This window comes from Agelaius tricolor, unplaced genomic scaffold (assembly GCF_023055355.1).
Source record: "Agelaius tricolor isolate 1412-34295 unplaced genomic scaffold, bAgeTri1.0.p SCAF_116, whole genome shotgun sequence".
In the NCBI taxonomy this organism is placed as follows: domain Eukaryota; kingdom Metazoa; phylum Chordata; class Aves; order Passeriformes; family Icteridae; genus Agelaius; species Agelaius tricolor.
In genome coordinates, this window is record NW_027269376.1 from 39,657 (window position 1) to 63,371 (window position 23,715).

Here is a 23,715-nt window from a genome sequence, read left to right on the forward strand (position 1 = left end):
CCAATAAAACAATGAACACCACCAACCCCAAGGCTGCCCCTCCCACCCCTAATGACCCCAATTATAATAATACCAATAAAACAATTAACACCACCAACCCCAAGGCTGCCCCTCCCATCCCTAATGACCCCAATTATAATAACACCAATAAAACAATTAACACCACCAACCCCAAGGCCAGCCCCCCACCCCAATGAGCCCAATTAGTGCCGCTAACGAGCGCCACTGACCTTGACGGGCTGGGCGGGCGTGGGGATGACGGGCGGGTGGGGCTGCAGGGCGGGCGCGGCCGGGGCGGGCGGGGCCGGGGCGGGCGGGGCGGGCACGGGGGGCACCACGGTCACCGCGGGCGGCACCAGCAGCTCCGGAGCCCCCGGGCCGGGAGCCCCGAAGGGCAACGGCGGCGCCAGGCCCGGAACCGGGGGAGCCGCGGGGGCCGGGGGAGCCGGGGAGGAGCCTTGGGAGGCGTTGGGAACCGCGGAGGAGCCCGGCTTGGAGGGCACTGCTGGAGAGAGGGGAGAAAATAGATTGGGAATGGGGGAAAATATGGGGGAAAAATATGGGGATTATAGGGGAAAAATATGGGGAAATAGGGGAGAACTGAGCCAGGGAGGCGTTGGGAATGGCTGAGGAGCCCGGCTTGGAGGGCACTGCTGGAGAGAGGGGAGAAAATAGATTGGGAATGGGGGAAAATATGGGGGAAATGGGGGAAAATATGGGGGAAAATATGGGGAAAAGTATGGGGAAAATGAGCTGGGGAGGCGTTGGGAACCGCGGAGGAGCCCGGCTTGGAGGGCACTGCTGGAGAGAGGGAAGAAAATAGATTGGGAATGGGGGAAAATATGGGGAAAATATGGGGGGAAATATGGGGAAAAATATGGGGAAAATGGGGGAAAATATGGGGGAAAAATATGGGGAACATAGATTGGGAAATGGGGGAAAATGGGGAAAAATATGGGGAAAATGGGGGGAAATGAGCCAGGGAGGCGTTGGGAACCAGGGAGGAGCCCGGCTTGGAGGGCACTGCTGGAGAGAGGGGAGAAAATAGATTGGAAATGGGGGAAAATATGGGGAAAAATGAGGGAAAAATATGGGGAAATAGGGGAAAAAATGAGGAAAATGGGGGAAAATTGGGGAAAAATATGGGGAAAATGGGGGGGAAAAATATGGGGAAATAGAGGGGAAATAGGGGGGAAATGAGCTGGGCAGGAGTTGGGAACCACAGAGGAGCCCGGCTTGGAGGGCACTGCTGGAGAGAGGGGAAATATTCGGGATTATAGGGGAAAAAATATGGGGAAATGGGGGAAAAAATATGGGGGAATAGGGGGGAAAATATGGGGAAAATGGAGGATTATGGGGGAAAAATATGAGAATATAGGGGGAAAATGGGGAGAAAAATAGGGGGGGAATAGAGGGGGAATTTTGGGGATGGTTTGGGGAATGATTTGGCGAATTTTGGGGAAGATTTGGGCAATTTTGGGGACAATTTGGGGAATTTTGGGGATGATTTGGGGAATTTTTGGGGATATTCTGGGGATGATTTGGGGAATTTTTGGGGATATTCTGGGGATGATTTGGGGAATTTTGGGGGATATTCTGGGGATGATTTGGGGAATTTTTGGGGAATTTTGGGGATGATTTGGGGAATGATTTGGGGACGATTTGGGGAATTTTTTGGGAATTTTGGGGATGATTTGGGGAATTTTGGGGATGGTTTGGGGAATTTTGGGGGTGATTTGGGGAATTTTGTGGAGACAATTTGGGGAATTTTTGGGGATGATTTGGGGAATTTTTGGGGATGATTTGGGGAATTTTTGGGGAATTTTGGGGACGATTTGGGGAATTTTGGGGATGATTTGGGGAATTTTGGGGATGATTTGGGGACGATTGGGGGAATTTTGGGGATGATTTGGGGAATTTTGGGGAATGATTTGGCGAATTTTGGGGAAGATTTGGGCAATTTTGGGGACAATTTGGGGAATTTTGGGGATGATTTGGGGAATTTTTGGGGATATTCTGGGGATGATTTGGGGAATTTTGGGGGATATTCTGGGGATGATTTGGGGAATTTTTGGGGAATTTTGGGGATGATTTGGGGAATTTTTGGGGACGATTTGGGGAATTTTGGGGATGATTTGGGGATGATTGGGGGAATTTTGGGGATGATTTGGGGAATTTTTGAGGACGATTTGGGGAATTTTGAGGAGACAATTTGGGGAATTTTTGGGGATGATTTGGGGAATTTTTGGGGATGATTTGGGGAATTTTGAGGAGACGATTTGGGGAATTTTTGGGGACGATTTGGGGAATATTTTGGGGATGATCTGGAGACGATTTGGGGAATTTTGAGGAGACAATTTGGGGAATTTTTGGGGATGATTTGGGGCCGATTTGGGGAATTTTTTGGGGCTGATTTGGGCAATTTTGGGCCGTCCTGGCAGCCCCACCTGGGTCCTTGCGGGCGCGGCCCCGGCCCTTGCTCTGGGCGATGACGATTTCCGTCTCCTCCTGAGTCATCTCCGAGATTTTCTGCAGGAAAAGCTTCTCCAGAGCCTCTGCCATCAGCACGATGTCATCCCCTGGCTGCAAAATGGGGGGAAAAGCACAATTTAGGGAAGAAAAACTTTTTCCCAAAAAATTCCCATTTTTCTCCCCAAAAATTCCCATTTTTTCCCCAAAAAATTCTCATTTTCCTCCCCAAAAATCCCCATTTTCCCCACCAAAATTCCCTTTTTTTTTCCCCCTAAAATCCCCATTTTTCCCCAGAATTTCCCATTTTCCCCCCAAAATTCCCATTTTTTACCTGCAAAAATTCCAAATGTCCCCCCCCAAAATTCCCATTTCCTCTCCAAAAATTCCCATTTTTAACCTCCAAAAATTCCCATTTTCCCTACAAAAATTCCCATTTATTACCTCCAAAAATTCCAAATTTTTCCCCTCAAAATTCCCATTTTCCCTGCAAAAATTCCCATTTTTTCCCTGCAAAAATCCCCATTTCCCCTGCAAAAACTCCCATTTTTCCTTAAAAAATTCCAATTTCCCCCCCCAAAATCCCCATTTTTTTACCTGCAAAAATCCCCATTTTCCCCCCAAAAAATCCCAATTTCCCCCCCAAAAATTCCCATTTTCTCCCAAAAAATCCCCACTTTTCCCCCAAATTCCCATTTTTTCCCTGCCAAAATTGCCATTTTCCTCCCAAAAATTTCCCATTTTTTACCTCCCAAAAATTCCCATTTATTACCTCCAAAAATTCCAAATTTTTCCCCTCAAAAATTCCCATTTCCCCCCTAAAAATTCCAAATTTTCCCCCCAAAATTCCAAATTTTCTCCCAAAAAATCCCCATTTTTTTCCTTCAGAAATTCCCATTTATTACCTCCAAAAATTCCAAATTTTTCCCCTCAAAATTCCAAATTTTTCCCCTCAAAATTCCCATTCTCCCCCCCAAAAAATTCGCATTTTTTCCCCCCAAAATTTCCCCTTTTTCCCCAAAATTCCAAATTTTTTCCCCGAATTTCCCTATTTTTCCCAAAATTTCAATTTTTGCCCACCTTGTTGTAGATGTAGCAGTTTGTAAACATGGTGTTGAAATCCTGGATGCACTCCTGGGCGTTCCAGTAATAATTGTTCTCCAAACGTTTCTTAATTGTTCCCATGTCCATCGGAGTCTTGATGATTTTATAATAATCCTGGGAAAAATAAATTATTTGATTAAAATACAGGAAAAATTTAATTGTTTTATAAACATACTGAAAAAAAATTTAATTATTTTATAAAAATATTGGAAAAAATGAATTATTTTAGAATAAATAAAAATAAATGAATCATTATTTTATTTTATTTATTTAGAATAATTCTGAATAATCCTGGAAAAAATTAATTATTTTAGAATAATCCTGAAAAAAATGTAATTATTATAGAATAATCCAGGAAAAAATTTTAATTATTTTAGAATAATCCTGAAAAAAAAAATTCATTATTTTATAAAAATACTGGGAAAAAATTAATTATTAAAAAAAAAAACTGAAAAAAAAAAAATTTAATTAAAATACTGGAGAAAAAATTGATTATTTTATAAAAATACTGGAAAATTTTTTAATTATTTTATAAAAATACTGGAAAATTTTAATTATTTTTTTAAAAATACTGGAGAAAATTAATTATTTTAGAATAATCCTGGAAAAAATTTAATTATTTTAAAAAATACTAGAAAAAATTCATTATTTTATAATAATTCTGGGAAAAAAACATTAGGGATTTTTCATAAATAAAGGAGGAAAATTTGGGAAATTTCATCCCAAAGGCACCAAAATGGACCAAGTTTGACTTTGGGTCATCAACTCAACCATGGAGTCACCAACCCAACCGTGGGGTCACCAACCCAACCACGGGGTCACCAACTCAACCATGGGGTCACCAACTCAACCATGGGGTCACCAACCCAACCATGGAGTCACCAACTCCACCATGGGGTCATGAACTCAACCATGGAGTCACCAACTCAACCCTGGGGTCACCAACCCAACCGTGGGGTCACCAACCCAACCATGGGGTCACCAACTCAACCCTGGGGTCACCAACCCAACCATGGGGTCACCAACCCAACCATGGGGTCACCAACTCAACCATGGAGTCACCAACTCAACCCTGGGGTCACCAACCCAACCGTGGGGTCACCAACCCAACCCTGGGGTCACCAACTCAACCACGGGGACATCAACCCAACCCTGGGGTCACCAACCCAACCGTGGGGTCACCAACCCAACCCTGGGGTCACCAACCCAACCCTGGGGTCACCAACCCAACCCTGGGGTCACCAACCCAACCCTGGGGTCACCAACCCAACCCTGGGGTCACCAACCCAACCATGGGGTCACCAACTCAACCATGGGGTCACCAACTTAGGCACGGGGTCACCAACTCAACCATGGGGTCACCAACTCAACCCTGGGGTCACCAACTCAGGCACGGGGTCACCAACACAACCACGGGGTCACCAACTCAACCATGGGGTCACCAACCCAACCCTGGGGTCACCAACTCAACCACGGGGTCACCAACTCAACCATGGGGTCACCAACCCAACCCTGGGGTCACCAACTCAACCATGGGGTCACCAACCCAACCCTGGGGTCACCAACTCAACCATGGGGTCACCAACTCAGGCACGGGGTCACCAACCCAACCATGGGGTCACCAACCCAAACATGGAGTCACCAACTCCAGCATGGGATCATTCCCCAACCTCTGGAGAATCCCAACCTTCTCCAGATCCTGAAGAACCCCAACATTCCAAGGGAACCCCAACATTCCAAGGGAACCCCAACACCCCCCAGTTCCTGGAGACCCCCAACATTCCCCAGCTCCTGGAGACCCCCAACATTCCAAGAGACCCCCAACCTTCCAAGGGAACCCCAACCTTCTCCAGCTCCTGAAGAACCCCAACATTCCAAGAGACCCCCAACCTTCCAAGGGAACCCCAACCTTCTCCAGTTCCTGGAGACCCCCAACCTTCCCCAACTCCTGGAGACCCCCAACCTTCCCCAACTCCTGGAGAACCCCAATCTTCTCCAGATCCTGGGGACCCCCAACATTCCAAGGGAACCCCAACCTTCTCCAGATCCTGGAGAACCCCAACCTTCCCCAATCCCTGGAGACCCCCAACCTTCTCCAGTTCCTGGAGACCCCCAACATTCCAAGGGCACCCCAACCTTGTCCCGCGCTCACCGGGAGGTTGAGCTTGACGGCGTCCACGGGCTGCTGGAAGGGCCACGCGAACTGATGCTTCCAGAGGGTCTTGAGGACCACCTTGAGCAGATACTGCAGCTGGTTGGTTTGGCGCTTGGGTTTGTTGGGGTTGGAGGTCTCGGGCGGCGGCGGATTGACCCCGACGCCGCCCCCGGGCTGGGCCTGGCCGGGCGCCGGCGCCGCCGAGCCCTGGCTGGAGTCCAAGGCGTCCGGCAGCACCGGGAGGTTCCGCAGGCGCGTGCCGGGGCCGCTCTCGGCCGCCATGGCGTTGATGCCGTTGCATTCCTCACCGGAGACCCTGCGGGTGCACGGAGCACGGAGCTGCAGGGGTGGCACCACCCTGGGGTGGCACCAAATGGGGGTGGGACCGGCCTGGGGTGGCACCAAATGGGGGTGGGACCATCCTGGGGTGGCACCAAATGGGGGTGGGACCAGCCTGGGGTGGCACCAAATGGGGGTGGGACCGGCCTGGGGTGGCACCAAATGGGGGTGGGACCAGCCTGGGGTGGCACCAAATGGGGGTGGGACCGGCCTGAGGTGGCACCAAATGGGGGTGGGACCATCCTGGGGTGGCACCAAATGGGGGTGGGACCAGCCTGGGGTGGCACCAAGGGGGGTGGGACCAGCCTGAGGGACCTGAGGTGGCACCAAGGGGATGGGACTGGCCTGAGGTGGCACCAAATGGGGATGGGACCATCCTGGGGTGGTGCCAAGGGGGTGGGACCATCCTGGGGTGGTGCCAAGGGGGTGGGACCAGCCTGGGGTGGCACCAAGTGGGTTGGGACCAGCCTGAGGGACCTGAGGTGGATTTTGGGGGGTTGGGACCACCCTGAGGTGGCACCAAGGGAGTTTGGATCATCTTGAGGTGGCACCAAGGGGGTTGGGACCAGCCTGAGGGACCTGAGGTGGCACCAAGGTCAACTCAAGGGGTTGGGACCACCCTGGGGTGGCACCAAGGGGTTGGGATCAACCTGAGGTGGCACCAAGGCAGTGGGACCAGTCTGAGGCGGCACCAAGGGGGGTGGGACCAGTTTGAGGGACCTGAGGTGGCTTTGGGACCACCCTGAGGTGGCACCAAGGGGTTGGGATCAACCTGAGATGGATCTGGGACCACCCTGAGGTGGATTTTGGGGTTGGGACCACCCTGAGGTGGCACCAAGGGGGTGGGACCAGCCTGAGGTGAATTTGGGGGTCGGGAAAAAGACAAATTCAGGAAAAAGGGGCAGAAATTTGGGGAAAAAGGGGCAGAAAATTTGGGGAAAAGGGGCAGAAATTTGGGAAAAATTTTGGGAAAAAAGGGGCAGAGATTTGGGAAAAAAGGGGCAGAAATTTGGGAAAAGAGGCAGAAATTTGGGGTAATGGAAGAATTTAGAGGAAGGAGAAGAAACTCAAGGTAAATCGGCAGAAATTTGGGAGGAAAAGGGCGGAAATTTGGGAAAAAGGGGCAGAAATTCAGGGAAAAAGGGGCAGAAAATCTGGGAAAAAGGGGCAGAAAATTTGGGGTAATGGGAAGAATTTTGAGGAAGGAGAAGAAACTCAAGGAAAAGCGGCAGAAATTTGGGAGGAAAAGGGCGGAAATTTGGGGAAAAGGGGCAGAAATTTGGGAAAAATGGGGCAGAAAATTTGGGGAAAAAGTGGCAGAAATTCAGGGAAAAAGGGCAGAAAATCTGGGAAAAGGGGCAGAAATTTGGGAAAAAGGGGGCAAAATTCAGGGAAAAAAGGGGCAGAAATTTGGGGAAAAGGGGCAGAAATTCAGGGAAAAAAGGGGCAGAAATTTGGGGAAAAGGGGCAGAAAGTTGGGAAAAAGGGGCAGAAATCTGGGAAAAAGTGGCAGAAATTCAGGGAAAAAGGGCAGAAATTTGGGGAAAAGGGGCAGAAATTTGGGAGAAAAGTGGCAGAAATTCAGGGAAAAAGGGCAGAAATTTGGGGAAAAGGGGCAGAAATTCAGGGAAAAAAGGGGCAGAAATTTGGGAAAAAGGGGCAGAAATTCAGGGAAAAGGGGCAGAAATTTGGGAAAAAGGGGGCAGAAATTTGGGGAAAAAAGGGCAGAAATTTGGGAAAAGGGGCAGAAATTTGGGAAAAGGGGCAGAAATTCAGGAGAAGCCATTTTTGGGGTGTCCCCATCCCAGGTACCTTGTAGGATACATTGCCATGGAATTTGATCCCAAATCCGCCGCGGACTCAGAGCTCGCTCGGCCTGGCCATGGATCCTGCCCCGGGCACGGCGCCTCCACTCCCGACTCTGAGGGCAAAATTCACCAATTTCCACCCAAAACCCACAAAAGGGCAAAATTCTGAGGGGAAAATGAGGTTTGGGGCAAAGAAAACCCCAAAATTTGGGGTTTTTTCACTTTTTTTCCCCCATTTTCCAGCCCCAAATCCGCATTTCCAGGAGGGATTTCGGCTCCAGATCCCAACTCTGAGGGCAAAATTCACCAATTTCCACCCAAAACCCACAAAAGGGCAAAATTCTGAGGGGAAAATGAGGTTTGGGGCAAAGAAAAAACCCAAAATTTGGGGTTTTTTCACTTTTTTTCCTCATTTTTTCCAGCCCCAAATCCGCATTTCCGGGAGGGATTTCTGCTCCTGACTCCAACTCTGAGGGCAAAATTCACCAATTTCCACCCAAAACCCACAAAATGGCAAAATTCTGAGGGGAAAATGAGGTTTGGGGCAAAGAAAACCCCAAAATTTGGGGTTTTTTCACTTTTTTCCCTCATTTTTTCCAGCCCAAAATCCGCATTTCCATGAGGGATTTCTGCTCCTGACTCCAACTCTGAGGGCAAAATTCACCAATTTCCACCCAAAACCCACAAAATGGCAAAATTCTGAGGGGAAAATGAGGTTTGGGGCAAAAAAAACCCCCCAAATTTGGGGTTTTTTCACTTTTTTTCCCCATTTTTTCAGGCCCAAATCCGCATTTCCATGAGGGATTTCTGCTCCTGACTCCAACTCTGAGGGGAAAATTCAGCAATTTCTACCCAAAACCCACAAAAGGGCAAAATTCTGAGGGGAAAATGAGGTTTGGGGCAAAGAAAACCCCAAAATTTGGGGTTTTTTCACTTTTTTTCCCCATTTTTTCAGGCCCAAATCCGCAGTTCCGGGAGGGATTTTGGCTCCAGATCCCAACTCTGAGGGGAAAATTCAGCAATTTCCACCCCAAACCCACAAAATGGCAAAATTCTGAGGGGAAAATGAGGTTTGGGGCAAAAAAAACCCCAAAATTTGGGGTTTTTTCACTTTTTTTCCTCATTTTTTCCAGCCCCAAATCCGCATTTCCGGGAGGGATTTTGGCTCCAGATCCCAACTCTGAGGGCAAAATTCAGCAATTTCCACCCAAAACCCACAAAATGGCAAAATTCTGAGGGGAAAATGAGGTTTGGAGCAAAAAAAACCCCAAAATTTGGGGTTTTTTCACTTTTTTCCCCCCATTTTCCAGCCCCAAATCTGCAGTTCTGGGAGGGATTTTGGCTCCAGATCCCAACTCTGAGGGGAAAATTCAGCAATTTCCACCCAAAACCCACAAAAGGGCAAAATTCTGAGGGGAAAATGAGGTTTGGGGCAAAAAAAACCCCCAAATTTGGGGTTTTTTCACTTTTTTTCCCCCATTTTCCAGCCCCAAATCCGCAGTTCCGGGAGGGATTTTGGCTCCAGATCCCAACTCTGAGGGCAAAATTCACCAATTTCCACCCAAAACCCACAAAAGAGCAAAATTCTGAGGGGAAAATGAGGTTTGGGGCAAAAAAAAACCCCAAAATTTGGGGTTTTTTCACTTTTTTTCCTCATTTTTTCAGCCCCAAATCCGCATTTCCAGGACGGATTTCGGCTCCAGATCCCAACTCTGAGGGCAAAATTTCCCCAAAATCCTGAAAATCCACCCTGGGATTATTGGGAGCCACAAAAATCAGGAGAATTCTACAGAAAAATGAGATTTTGGCACCAAAATTTGGGTTTTTATCACTTTTCCCCCATTTTTCAGCCCCCAACCCAAACCAATTGGGAGGATCCAATTGAAAAATGAGATTTTGGTACCAAAATTTGGGGTTTTTTCCCATTTTTTTTAGTCCCCAATCCCCCAAAACTGGGAGATTCTGAGGGGAAAATGAGATTTTGGTACCAAAATTTGGATTTTTCCTGTTTTTTTTCACTTTTTTTCCCCATTTTTTTCAGTCCCAAATCCGCATTTCCAGGAGGGATTTCTGCTCCAGATCCCAACTCTGAGGGGAAAATTTCCCCAAAATCCTGGAAATTCACCCTGGGGTTATTGGGAGCCACAAAAATTGGGGAATTCCAATGGAAAAATGAGATTTTGGCACCAAAATTTGGATTTTTTTTCACTTTTTCAGCCCCCAACCCAAACCGATTGGGAGGATCCAACTGAAAAATGAGATTTTGGTAGCAAAATTTGAGTTTTTTCCCATTTTTTTAGTCCCCAACCCCCCAAAATTGGGAGATTCTGATGGAAAAATGAGATTTTGGTACCAAAAATTTGGATTTTTCCCATTTTTTCCCCATTTTTCCCCAGAATTTGGGGGAATCTGAGCTCACCTGAGTTCCAGGTCCCTCCCAGCTGTGGCTCCTCAGCCCCTGAGCTTCATTTTCCACCTCACGCTGCAAAAAGCTCTGGGAAAAAAAAAGAGAATTTCCATAAATTCCCCAATTTCAGCCCAAAATTCCCAATTTCAGCCCAAAATCTCCACTTCTGACCTCAAAATTCCCACATTCTACCCCCAAAAATCCAAATTTCAGCCTCAAAATTCCCAATTCTGGCCCCCAAAAATCCAAATTTGAACCTCAAATTCCAAATTCTGGCCCTAAAATTCCCAATTCTGGCCCCCAAAAATCCCAATTTTAGCCCCAAAATTCCCAATTCTAGGCCAGAAATTCTGAATTTCAGCCCCAAAATCCCCAATTCCAGCCAAAAATTCCAAATTTCAGAATCCAAAATCCCCAATTTTAGCCCCAGAATTTTCAATTTCAGAATCCCAAAATCCCAATTTTAGCCCCAAAAATCCCCAAATTCAGAATCCAAAATCCCCAATTCCAGCCCAAAAATTTTAATTTTAACCCCAAATTCTCAATTCCAGCCCAAAATCTCCACTTCTGACCTCAAAATTCCCACATTCTACCCCCAAAAATCCAAATTTCAGCCCTAAAATTCCCAATTCCAGCCCCAAAATTCCAATTTCTGGCCCTAAAATTCCAAATTCTGGCCCCCAAAAATCCCAATTTTAGCCCCAAAATTCCCAATTCTAGGTCAGAAATTCTGAATTTCAGCCCCAAAATCCCCAATTCCAGCCCCAAATCCCCAATTCCAGCCCAAAAATTCTCAATTTCAGCCCCAAATCCAAGCCCAGAGATGACAAAATTGGGAAAATTCCCCAAATCCGACTTCCAGAGCATCAGAAATTCCTAAATTCTCCCAAATCCAGAAATTTTCCCTTAAGAATTCCCCAAATTTTCAGCCAATCCCAGGAAATTTGGGATGAAAATTCCCAATTTTCCTCCAGTTCCTTAAACAACCCCAAAATTTTGGAAATTATCCTTAAATAACCCCAAAATTTGGGAATTATTCTGATAAAATCCCAAAATTTTGGAAATTAAATCCTTCAATGACCCAAAAATTTAGGAATTATCCTTAAATAATCCCAAAAATGTGGAAAATTATCCTTAAATAACCCCAAAACTTTGGGAATGATCCTCAAATAACCCAAAAATTTGGGAATTAATCCCTAAATGACCCCAAAACTGGGGAATTATCCTTTAAAAACCCCAAAATTTGGGAAATTATCCTCAAATAACCCCAAATTTTGGGAATGAAATCCTTAAATGACCCCAAAATTTGGGAACTGAAGCTCAAAACCCCCAAAAAAGCCTCAAAATTCCCCAAGTGATGCTCAAAAATCCCCAAATTTTCATGAAATCTCCTCAAACCGCCCCAAAATTCATCAAACCACCCCAAAATTGGACAAATGAGGCTCAAAATCCCCAAATTTTGGGAAATGATCCCCAAGTGCCCCAAATTTAGGGAAAAAAAAAATCCCAAAATCAGCCCCAAAATTCAGAAAATGACCCCAAAATCCTCCAAATTTTGGGAAACAAACCCAAAATCCCCCCCAAACTTTGGGAAATGATCCCAAATCCCCCAAATTTTGGGAAATGATCCCAAAATCACCTTCAAAATTCAGAAAATTCCTCCAAACTCGCCCAAACTTTGGGAAATAATCCCAAAATCACCCCCAAAATTCCAAAATCCCCCCAAAATCCCCCAAACTTTGGGAAACAATCCCAAAATCAGCCCCAAAATTCAGAAAATTCCTCCCAAATCCCCCAAATTTTGGGAAATGATCCCAAAATCACCTTCAAAATTCCGAAAATTCCCCAAACTTTGGGAAAACGATCCCAAAATCCCCCCCAAAATTCAGCAAATGACCCCAAAATCCCCCAAACTTTGGGAAAGATCCCCAAAATTCCCCCAAACTTTCAATCCCAGAATCACCCCCCAAAATTCCAAAAATGAACCCAAAATGCCCCAAATTTTGGGAAATAACTCCTCCAAATTTCCCCAAACTTTGGGAAAGGATCCCAAAATCACCCCCAAAATTCAGAAAATTCCCCAAACTTTGGGAAAATGATCCCAAAATCACCCCCAAAATTCAGAAAATGACCCCAAAATCCCCCAAACTTTGGGAAATAACCCCAAAATCACCCCCAAAATTCAGAAAATTCCTCCAAAATCCCCCAAACTTTCGGAAATGGATCCCAAATCCCCCAAACTTTGGGAAAGGGTCCCAAAATCACCCCCAAAATTCAGAAAATTCCCCAAACTTTGGGAAAACAATCCCAAAATCCCCCCCAAAATTCAGCAAATGACCCCAAAATCCCCCAAACTTTGGGAAAATGATCCCAAAATCCCCCAAACTTTGGGAAATGATCCCAAAATCAACCCCAAAATTCAGAAAATGACCCCAAAATGCCCCAAAATCCCAAAAATGACCCCAAACCCCCCAATTTAGGAACGGCTGCCCCAAAGCCCAGGCCAGGCTCATTAAAGGGTTAATTCCAGCTCATTAACCCTTCACGAGCTGGGGGCACCCAACCCCAGGGAATCCCCTCAGGGTCTGAATTCCCATCCCAAAAATCCTGGGAATTCCCAACCCCAAAATACCCAGGAATTCCCTCAGGTTCTGAATTCCCAGCCTAAAAATCCTGGGAATTCCCTCAGGGTGGAAATTCCAACCCCAAAATACCCAGGAATTCCCTCAGGGTGGAAATTCCCATCCTAAAATACCTCAGGGTGGAAATTCCCAGCCCAAAAAATCCAGGAATTCCCTCAGAGTTTCATTCCAACCCCAAAATATCCAGGAATTCCCTCAGGTTCTGAATTCCCAGCCTAAAAATCCTGGGAATTCCCTCAGGCTGGAAATTCCCATCCTAAAGTTTCCAGGAATTCCCTCAGGGTGGAAATTCCAACCCCAAAACCTCAGGAATTCCCTCAGGCTGGAAATTCCCATCCTAAAATATCCAGAAATTCCCTGAGGTTCCCAATTCCCAGCCCAAAACCTTGGAAATTCCTTCAGATTCCAAATTCCCACCCCTAAAACCTCAGGAATCCCCTCAGGTTCTGAATTCCAACCCCAAAATATCCAGGAATTCCCTCAGATTCCAAATTCCCATCCCAAAATATCCAGGAATTCCTTCAGGGTGGAAATTCCAACCCTGAAACTTTGGGAATTTCCTCAGGCTCCCAATTTCCAGCCCAAAACCTCAGGAATTCCCTCAGGTTCCCAATTCCCACCCTAAAACCTCGGGAATTTCCTCAGGGTGGAAATTCCCAACCCTAAAACCTTGGAAATTCCTTCAGGCTCCCAATTCCCATCCCAAAACCTCAGGAATTCCTTCAGGTTCTGAATTCCCACCCTAAAGCCTCAGGAATTCCCTCAGGTTCCCAATTCCCAGCCCAAAATATCCGGGAATTCCCTCAGGCTGGAAATTCCCAACCCCAAAACTTTGGGAATTCCCTCAGGTTCCCAAATTCCCAGCCCAAAAACCTCAGGAATTCCCTCAGAGTTTCATTCCAACCCCAAAATATCCAAGAATTTCCTCAGGTTCCCAATTCCCAACCCTAAAACCTTGGAAATTCCCTCAGGTTCCCAATTCCCAGCCCAAAATCACCAGGAATTCTCTCAGGTTCCCAATTCCAACCCCAAAACTTTGGGAATTCCCTCAAACTTCCAATTTCCAGCCCCAAACCTCAGGAATTCCCTCAGGTTCTGAATTCCCAGCACAAAAATCCAGGAATTCCCTCAGGGTGGAAATTCCCAACCCAAAACTTTGGGAATTCCCTCAGGTTCCCAAATTTCCAGCCCCAAACCTCAGGAATTCCCTCAGGTTCTGAATTCCCAGCCTAAAAATCCTGGGAATTCCCTCAGGGTGGAAATTCCCACCCTAAAACCTCGGGAATTTCCTCAGGTTCCAAATTCCCAGCGCCAAAACTTTGGGAATTTCCTCAGGCTGGAAATTCCCAACCCAAAATCACCAGGAATTCCCTCAGGTTCCAAATTTCCATCCAAAAATACCCAGGAATTCCCTCAGGGTGGAAATTCCCACCCCAAAACTTTGGGAATCCCCTCAGGCTGGGAATTCCCAGCCCAAAAACCTCAGGAATTCCCTCAGGTTCCAAATTCCCACCCTAAAGCCTCAGGAATTCCCTCAGATTCCCAATTCCCAGCCCAAAATATCCGGGAATTCCCTCAGGCTGGAAATTCCCAACCCCAAAAACCTCAGGAATTCCCTCAGAGTTTCATTCCAACCCCAAAATATCCAAGAATTTCCTCAGGTTCCCAATTCCCAACCCTAAAACCTTGGAAATTCCCTCAGGTTCCCAATTCCCAGCCCAAAATCACCAGGAATTCCCTCAGGGTGGACATTCCAACCCCAAAACTTTGGGAATTCCCTCAAACTTCCAATTTCCAGCCCCAAACCTCAGGAATTCCCTCAGGTTCTGAATTCCCAGCACAAAAATCCAGGAATTCCCTCAGGGTGGAAATTCCCAACCCAAAACTTTGGGAATTCCCTCAGGTTCCCAAATTTCCAGCCCCAAACCTCAGGAATTCCCTCAGGTTCTGAATTCCCAGCCTAAAAATCCTGGGAATTCCCTCAGGGTGGAAATTCCCACCCTAAAACCTCGGGAATTTCCTCAGGTTCCAAATTCCCAGCGCCAAAACTTTGGGAATTTCCTCAGGCTGGAAATTCCCACCCCAAAAACCTCAGGAATCCCCTCAGGTTCTGAATTCCAACCCCAAAATATCCAAGAATTCCCTCAGGTTCCCAATTCCCAACCTTAAAACCTTGGAAATTCCCTCAGGTTCCAAATTCCCAGCGCCAAAACTTTGGGAATTCCCTCAGGCTGGAAATTCCAACCCCAAAATACCCAGGAATTCCCTCAGGTTCTGAATTCCCATCCCAAAATATCCAGGAATTCCCTCAGGGTGGGAATTCCCATCCCAAAATCACCAGGAATTCCCTCAGGTTCCAAATTCCCATCCCAAAATCCTCAGGAATTCCCTCAGGCTGGAAATTCCCATCCCAAAACCTCAGGAATCCCCTCAGGTTCCCAATTCCCATCCCAAAATCCTCAGGAATTCCCTCAGGCTGGGAATTCCCACCCCAAAACCTCAGGAATTGCCTCAGGTTCCCAATTCCCATCCCAAAACCTCAGGAATTCTGCAGTTCCATTCCCACCCCAAACCATCCAGGAATTCCCTCATGCTCCCAAATTCCCATCCCAAAAATCCCAGGAATTCTCTCAAAATCCCTTTCCCATCCCAAAAATCCTGGGAATACTTTCAGGGATTCCCTTCCACCCCAAACCATCCAGGAATTCTCCCAGTGTCCAATTCCTCATCTCAAAAAACCCCAGAATTCCCTCAGGTCCCATTCCCATCCCAAAAACCTCCAGGAATTCCCTCAGTCCTTCATTCCCATCCTATAAAAACTGGGAATCCCCTCAGTGTCTCGTTCCCACTCCAAAACATCCAGGAATTCCCTCAGAATTCAATCCTCATCCCAAATCATCCAGGAATCCCCTCAGTGCCCCATTCCCACACCAAAACACACAGGATTTCCCTCAATCCTTCATTCCCACCCCAAAAACATCCAGGAATTCCCTCAGAATTCAATCCTCATCCCAAATCACCCAGGAATTCCCTCAGTGTCCACTCCTCATCCCAAAACATCCAGGATTTTCCTCAGGTTCCCAATTCCCATCCTAAACCGTCCAGGAATTCCCTCAGCATTCCATTCCCATCCCAAAAATCCTGGCAATTCCCCCAGTGCCTCCTTCCCAGCCTAAATCATCCAGGAATCCCCTCAGTGCCAAATTCCCACCCCAAAACTTCCAGGAATTCCCTCAGAGTTCAATCCTCATCCCAAATCATCCAGGAATTCCCTCAGTGCTCCATTCCTACCCCAAATCATTCAGGAATTCCCTCAGTCCTTCATTCCCATCCTATAAAAACTGGGAATCCCTTCAGTGTCCCCTTCTCATCCCCAGAAAACCCCATGAATTCCTTCAGGCTCCCCAAAATCCCTGAGACACCCCCAGGCTCCCATTTCCTACTCCAAAAAAAACCCCAGGAATTCCCTCAGTGTTCACTTCTCATCCCAAAACACCCAGGAATTCCTTCAGTGTCCCCTTCCCATCCCAGAACATCCAGGATTTCCCTCAGTCCTTCATTCCCATCCCAAAACACCCAGGAATTCCCTCAGTGCCCCCTTCCCACCCCAAATAAACCATGAATTCCCTCAGAGTCCCGTTCCCAACCCAAACCATCCAGGAATTCCCTCAGTCCTTCATTTCCATCCTATAAAAACTGGGAATCCTTTCAGTGTCCCCTTCTCATCCCCAAAAAACCCCATGAATTCCTTCAGGCTCCCAATTCCCACCCCAAAACACACAGGAATCCCCTCAGTGTTCACTGCTCATCTCAAAAAACCCAGGAATCCCCTCAGTGTCCCCTTCCCACCCCAAAACTTCCAGGAATCTCCTCAGTCCTTCATTCTCATCCCAAAAAAACCAGAAATTCACTCAGAGTTCAATCCTCATCCCAAATAAACCAGGAATTCCCTCAGTGCCCCATTCCCACCCCAAAACATCCAGGAATCCCCTCAGTGTTCACTGCTCATCCCAAAACACTCAAGAATTCCCTCAGTGCCCCCTTTCCCTCAGTGCCCCCTTCCCACCCCAAATAAACCAAGAATCCCCTCAGTGTCCCATTCCCACCCCAAAACTTCCCAGAATTCCCTCAGAGTTTCATTGCCATCCCAAAACACCCAGGAATTCCCTCAGTGTCTCATTCCCATCCCAAATAAACCGAGAATCCCCTCAGTGCTCCATTCCCAACCCAAACCATCCAGGAATTCCCTCAGAATTCAATCCTCATCCCAAATCATCCAGGAATTCCCTCAGAGTTTCATTCCCATCCCAAAACACCCAGGAATTCCCTCAGAGTTCACTGCTCAGCCCAAATCATCCAGGAATTCCCTCAGTGTCCCCTTCCCACTCCAAAACATCCAGGAATTCCCTCAGAGTTCAATCCTCATCCTAAAACATCCAGGAATTCCCTCAGTGCCCCATTCCCACCCCAAATCACTCAAAAATACTTTCAGAGACTCCCAACACATCCACCAATCCCTCAGTGTCTGATTCCCACCCCAAAACACCCAGGAATTCCCTCAGAGTTCACTGCTCATCCCAAAACACCCAGGAATTCCCTCAGTGTCCCCTTCCCACTCCAAAACATCCAGGAATTCCCTCAGAGTTCAATCCTCATCCTAAAACATCCAGGAATTCCCTCAGTGTCCCCTTCCCACTCCAAAACATCCAGGAATTCCCTCAGTGCCCCATTCCCACCCCAAATCACTCAAAAATACTTTCAGAGACTCCCAACACATCCACCAATCCCTCAGTGTCTGATTCCCACCCCAAAACACCCAGGAATTCCCTCAGAGTTCACTGCTCATCCCAAAACACCCAGGAATTCCCTCAGTGTCCCCTTCCCACACCAAACCATCCAGGAATTCCCTCAGAGCTCAATCCTCATCCCAAACCATCCAGGAATTCCTTCAGTCCTTCATTCCCATCCCAAAACACTCAGGAATCTGCTCAGTGTTTCATTCCCATCCTATAAAAACTGGGAATCCCTTCAGTGCCCCATTCCCACCCCAAAACATCCAAGAATTCCCTCGGGCTCCCCAAAATCCCTGAGAGACCCCCGGGCTCCCATTTCCTACTCCATAAAAAACCCCCAGGAATTCCCTCAGTGTTTCATTCCCATCCCAGAACATCCAGGAATTCCCACAGAGTTCAGTGCTCATCCCAAAACACTCAGGAATCCCCTCAGTGCCCCATTCCCACTCCAAACCATCCAGGAATTCCCTCAGAGTTTAGTTCCCACCCCAAAACACGCAAAAATACTTTCAGAGATTCCCAAAACTTCCACCAATCCCTCACTGCTCCATTCCCACCCCAAAGCATCCAGGATTTCCCTCAGAATTCAATCCTCATCCCAAAATAACCCCAGGATTTCTCTCAGTGTTCAATCTTCATCCTAAAACATCCAGGAACTCCTCAGTGTCCCATTCCCATCCCAAATAAACCAGGAATCCCCTCAGAGTCCCATTCCCAACCCAGGAATTCCCTCATTGCCCCATTCCCACCCCAAAACACTCAGGAATCCCCTCAGTGTTCACTGCTCATCCCAAAACATCCAGGAATCCCCTCAGTGTCCCCTTCCCATCCTACAAACCCCAGGAATTCCCTCAGTGTTTCGCTGCCATCCCAAAAATCTCGGGAATTCCCTCAGTGTCCCCTTGTCCCCCCAAAACACCCAGCAATTCCCTCAGAGTTCAATCCTCATCCCAAAACACTCAGGAATTCTCTCAGTGCCCCCTTCCCACCCCAAATAAACCAAGAATACCCTCAGTGTCCCATTCCCACCCCAAAACATCCGGGATTTCCATCATTGCTCCCTTCGTACCCCAAATCATCCAGGAATCCCCTCAGTCCCTCATTCCCATCCCAAAACACTCAGGAATCCCCTCAATGTCCCATTCCCATCCCAAATAAACCAAGAATCCCCTCAGTGCCCCATTCCCATCCCAAAACATCCAGGAATTCCCTCAGTCTCCCCTTCCCATCCTACAAATCCCAGGAATCCCCTCAGTGTTTTACTCCCATCCCAAAAATCTCGGGAATTCCCTCAGTGTCCCCTTCTCACCCCAAAACATCCAGGAATCCCCTCAGTGTTTCGCTGCCATCCCAAAAAATCTCGGGAATTCCCCCAATGTCCCATTCCCGTCCCAAAACATCCGTGAATCCCCTCAACATTTGCTCCTCATCCCAAAATAGCCAAGAATTCCCTCAGTGGCCCGTTCCGACCCCAAACTCCCGGTGTCCCCTCATGTCCCGCTGTCCCCTCAGGCCCCGGTGTCCCCTCATATCCCGGTGTCCCCTCATCTCCCTCCTCATATCCCGGTGTCCCTCATGTCCCGCTGCCCCCTCATGCCCCAGTGTCCCTTCATGTCCCGCTGTCCCTCCTCATGTCCCGGTGTCCCCTCATGTCCCGATGTCCCTCCTCATGTCCCGGGGTCCCCTCGTGTCCGGGTGTCCCCTCACGTTCCGGTGTCCCCTCATGCCCTGCTGTCCCTCCTCATATCCCGCTGTCCCCTCATGTCCCGCTGTCCCTCCTCATGTCCCAAACTCCCAGTGTCTCCCCGGTGACCCCGCGCTCCCCTCAGGCCCCGCCGCGCTCGCAGCTCCGAGCGCTCCAGCGTCACCGTTCCCCACACCCGCCCCAAACCGCGGCGATCCCGCAAAGCCGCACCGGGAAAGCTCCAAAGCGGCCCGGGAGAGGCCGCAGCACCGGGCCCGCCGAGGCCCCTCAGCCCCGGGCCGCCCTGAGCGCGTCTTCCCCTCACGGAGCGGGCGGGGGCGGCCCCGCGGGGCGGGAGCGGCCTGGGCCTAACGGGGGCGGGCTGGGCCTAACGGGGGCGGGCTCGCTCCGCCGCAGCGGCGCTGCCCCGCCCGGCCCCGCCCGTGCATGGCGGGCGCTGCCGGCGCCGTCCCGGGCTTCACTCACCGCGGGCCGGGCCGGGCCGGGCCGGCGCTGCCGCCGCGCAGGAGCCGCCGCCGCTTCCTCCCGGTCCGCGACAAAATGGCGGCGGCAGGAAGTGCCCCCCGCGCGCCGGCCCCGCCCCGCGCTACGCCAACGGCGTAATGCGGCCCCGCCCGCGCCGCGCACGCCCGGCGCTACGCCAACGGCGTAAGGCCGCGCACGGCCGCTCCTACGCCAACGGCGTAAGGCGGCGCTGAACGGCGCTTACGCAAACGGCGGAGCGCGGCCCCGCCCGCCCCGCCCCGCGCCCTACGCAAACGGCGTAACCCCGGCGGCGCAGGGCGGAGGGCGTTTCGCCGCGACCCCCGTGGCCCCCGGAGCCCCCCGCGCAGCCCGGTGAGGGCGGCCGGGCCGCGAATCGCCCGCCGGCCGCACCGGGAGGCGGCGGAGAGATCGGCGGGCGCGGCGGAGCGGGACGCGTGCCCGGCGCTTGCGCCAGCGGCGCCCCCGCCTTTACGGCGTTGGCGCAGCGGCGGGGCCCGCGCCGCAGTTTACGCCGTTGGCGTAGCCGCCCTGACGCAGCGGCCGCATTACGCAATGCGGGTTACGCCGGCGGGGCGACGTAAGCGGCGTTGGTGAATCGCGGCACCCCCATGAAGCCCACCCGGCGTCCCCGCTCCTTCCTCCCGCTTCCCCTCAGCGCCGCCGCCGCCGCCACCCCCGGTCAGGCCTCGGCCCGGCCCTCCCGGCGCGCCCGTCGCGGCCCCGCTCTTACCTGAGGGGGGCCGGGCCGCGTCGGGCCGGGCTGGGCCGCCCTCCCTCCCTCCCGGCGGGCCGGGGGCGGCGGCGGGGGCGGAGGAGGAGGAGGAGGAGGGAGGGGAGGGGGCGGGGGGGCCGCGGGCACCGAGGGGCAGCGGGTCCGGCAGCGGCGCCGCACTGACCTCACCGCGCTGCGCGTGACGTCACGGCGCAACCGGGACACGCCCACCGCCGCCGGCCCCGCCGCGTGACGTCACGGGAGGGAACGGGACCAGGGACGGGAGCGGGGGGGGACCGGGGGGACACCGGGGCATGAGGGGACAGCGGGGGAGGGACCGGAGGGCACACCGGGAATGGGGGGGAGGGGACACCGGGAATGAGGGGGGGGACACCGGGAATGGGGGGGAGGGGACACCGGGAATGAGGGGGGGGGGACACCGGGAATGGGGGGGGGGGACACCGGGAATGGGGGGGAGGGGACACCGGGAATGAGGGGGGGGGGGACACCGGGAATGGGGGGGGACACCGGGAATGGGGGGGGGGGGACACCGGGAGGGGCCATTGAGGGGTCCCGGGGGTACCGGGAGGGGCTTTGGGGACACCGGGAATGGGGGGGGGGGGCGTCCTGGGGGACACCGGGGGGGGGTTTGGGGACACCGGGGGGGGCCCTTGGGGACACCGGGGGGGGTTTGGGGACATTTGGGGGGGGGAAATGCACCGGGAATGGGGGAGGGGAGGGGGGGTCCCGAGGGGTCCCTTGGGGACATTTTGGGGGGTCCTGGGTGACACCAAGGGGGTCCTGGGGACATTTGGGGACATTTGGGGGTCCTGGATGACACCGGGGGGGGGGGGTGAGGACACTTTAAGGGGGTCCTTGGGGACATTTCGGGGACATTTGGGGCATCCTGGGGACATTTTGGGGTCTCTGGGGACATTTTGGGGACCCTTTGGGGACATTTTAGGGGGTCCTGGGGGTCTCGGGGACATTTTGGGGACCTTTGAGGGGTCCCAGGGACATTTTGGGGACTCTTTGGGGACATTTTGGGGGGGTCCTGAGGACACTTTGGGGTCCCTGGGGGTCCCAGGGAAAATTTGGGGACATTTTGGGGGTCCCTGGGACAATTTGGGGTCTCTGGGGACATTTTGGGGACCCTTTGGGGACATTTTGGGGGGTCCTGGGGGTGTCGGGGACATTTTGGGGACATTTGAGGGGTCCCAGGGACCTCTTGGGGACATTTTGGGACAATTTTGGGGTCCCAGGGACATTTTGAGGACAATTTGGGGACAATTTGGGGACATTTTTGGGGGTTTTGGGGACATTTTGGGGTCCCCATCGCGTCCCCCCCCAGGAAATTCCAATTCCAGAGAAATTCGGCTTCAATTCCAACAAAAATCGCCCCAAAATTTCCATTTTTTGGAGGAATCCCCATCGATTTTTGGGGTAAAAAACGGGAATTTTGATGAAACCAAAAAAATCCGGGATTTATTTAAAATTCCAGCTCTGAATCCCCAAAAATTCCTGGATTTTTTGGGGAATTTTTTAAGGAAAAGAATGAAAATCATGAGGGTGGAGCCTCAAATTCTGCTGGAAAAGGGAAATTTTGGGGTAAAAAAATCAGGAATTTCTCCCCAAAAATCCCCCTTGGATCAGGAATTCCCAAATCCTCCCTAAAATTAAAAAAAAGGGAAAATTAAAGGCAAAATTTCCAATTTTGGGGCAAAAATCTTCCCTAAAATGGAGAAATTTTGAGGGAAAAAAATGAAAGAAATCCTCAGGAATTTTTCCAAACTTCCAATTTTTTATTTTTCCCAATTTTTGGGGCTTTTTTTTTTTCCCTAAAAATTGCCCCAAATCCCAGCAGAGAATGGGAAAATTCAGGAATTTCTCCTCTTTTGTGGCTTCTTCATCCTGGAAAAGAAGAAAATAAATCAGGAAATGGGAAGGAAAAAATGGGAAAAATTCAATTTAATGAAATTGCCAAGAATTCTCCCCAAAATTCCAATTCCAGGGGAGGGAAAACCCTGGAAAAATCCAAATTTTTGGGGTGAGATCCTCACCTGGAATTCTCAGGGCTCTTCCAAGGTTTTCTCCTCCTCCTTTTTTGGGGTTTTTTCCTCTTTTTCTGGAATTTTTTCCGGAATTTTTTCCTCTTCTTCCTCCTCAGTTTGGGTTTGGGGTGAAATCCCCAATTCCTGGCATTTTTCTGTTGGATTTTCCTGGGGATTTTCTTGGGGATTTTTGGGATTTTCCTGGGATTTTGGGGGATTTTCTTGGGGATTTTTTGGATTTTCTTGGGGATTTTTTGGATTTTCTTGGGGATTTTTGGGATTTTCCTGGAAATTTTCAGGATTTTTTGGATTTTCCTGGGGATTTTGGGGATTTTCCTGGGGGTTTTCCTGGGGATTTTGGGGATTTTCAGGAATTTCGGGCTCCTCCAGGAACGGGGGCACCAGGAGGGGCCCGGGGGCCGTCAGGAATTCCTGGGCTTTGGGGCAATCCGGGGCAATTTCGGGATTTTCCGGGGATTTTTCCGGGATTTCCGCGGCTTTGGGGCCGTCCTGGGGCTCCTCCGTGAAGGGATCTTCACCCTGGAGGGGGAAAATGGGGAAAAAATGGAAAAATTGGGAAAAAATGGGGGGAAAATGGGAAAAATTGGGGGGAAAATGAGGGAAAATTGGGAAAAATTGGGAAAAAATGAGGGGAAAATGGGAAAAAATTGGGGAAAAATGGGGGAAAATTGGGAAAATAGGGAGAAAATCAGGGAAAAATTGAGGGAAAATTGGGGGGAAAATAGGGAGAAAATGGGGGGAAAATATAGAAAATGAGGGAAAATTGGGGAAAAAATGGGGAAAAATATTGAAAATGAGGGAAAATTGGGGGAGAAAATGGGAATTTTGGGAAAATTGGGAGAAAATGGGGGAAAATATGGAAAATGAGGGAAAATTGGGGGGGAAATCAGGGGAAATTGGGGAAAATATTGAAAATTAGGGAAAATTGGGGAGAAAATGGGAAAAATATGGAAAATGAGGGAAAATTGGGGGGGAAAATGGGAATTTTGGGAAAATTGGGAGAAAATGAGGGAAAATACGGAA

General features: G+C 49.8%; 2 protein-coding genes and 1 long non-coding RNA gene across 3 annotated transcripts in view; 1 reads left to right on the top strand and 2 right to left on the bottom strand.

Moving 5' to 3' along the window:
- Nucleotides 1-20,019, bottom strand: part of BRD4 (bromodomain containing 4) — a 51,702-nt gene extending 31,683 nt beyond the window's left edge. Inside the window, exons 1-7 of the mRNA XM_071419698.1 lie at nucleotides 19,888-20,019; nucleotides 10,295-10,369; nucleotides 7,880-7,988; nucleotides 5,726-6,044; nucleotides 3,550-3,687; nucleotides 2,448-2,583; nucleotides 231-502 (exon numbers count right to left, since the gene is read on the bottom strand). Coding sequence (XP_071275799.1) covers nucleotides 231-502; nucleotides 2,448-2,583; nucleotides 3,550-3,687; nucleotides 5,726-6,044; nucleotides 7,880-7,899 — 885 coding nt within the window. The 5' untranslated portion in view covers nucleotides 7,900-7,988; nucleotides 10,295-10,369; nucleotides 19,888-20,019. The remainder of the gene's footprint in view (nucleotides 1-230; nucleotides 503-2,447; nucleotides 2,584-3,549; nucleotides 3,688-5,725; nucleotides 6,045-7,879; nucleotides 7,989-10,294; nucleotides 10,370-19,887) is intronic.
- LOC139586388 (uncharacterized) lies at nucleotides 14,223-14,978 on the top strand. Its single transcript, XR_011677724.1, has 3 exons — nucleotides 14,223-14,300; nucleotides 14,546-14,626; nucleotides 14,950-14,978. It is a non-coding gene; the product is annotated as an uncharacterized lncRNA (long non-coding RNA).
- Nucleotides 20,020-22,401: 2,382 nt separating the features above from the next.
- The window catches only part of AKAP8 (A-kinase anchoring protein 8), a 35,115-nt gene continuing 33,801 nt past the window's right edge, over nucleotides 22,402-23,715 (bottom strand). Inside the window, exons 15-16 of the mRNA XM_071419692.1 lie at nucleotides 22,681-23,211; nucleotides 22,402-22,531 (exon numbers count right to left, since the gene is read on the bottom strand). Of these exons, the coding sequence (XP_071275793.1) occupies nucleotides 22,690-23,211 (522 nt within the window). The 3' untranslated portion in view covers nucleotides 22,402-22,531; nucleotides 22,681-22,689. The remainder of the gene's footprint in view (nucleotides 22,532-22,680; nucleotides 23,212-23,715) is intronic.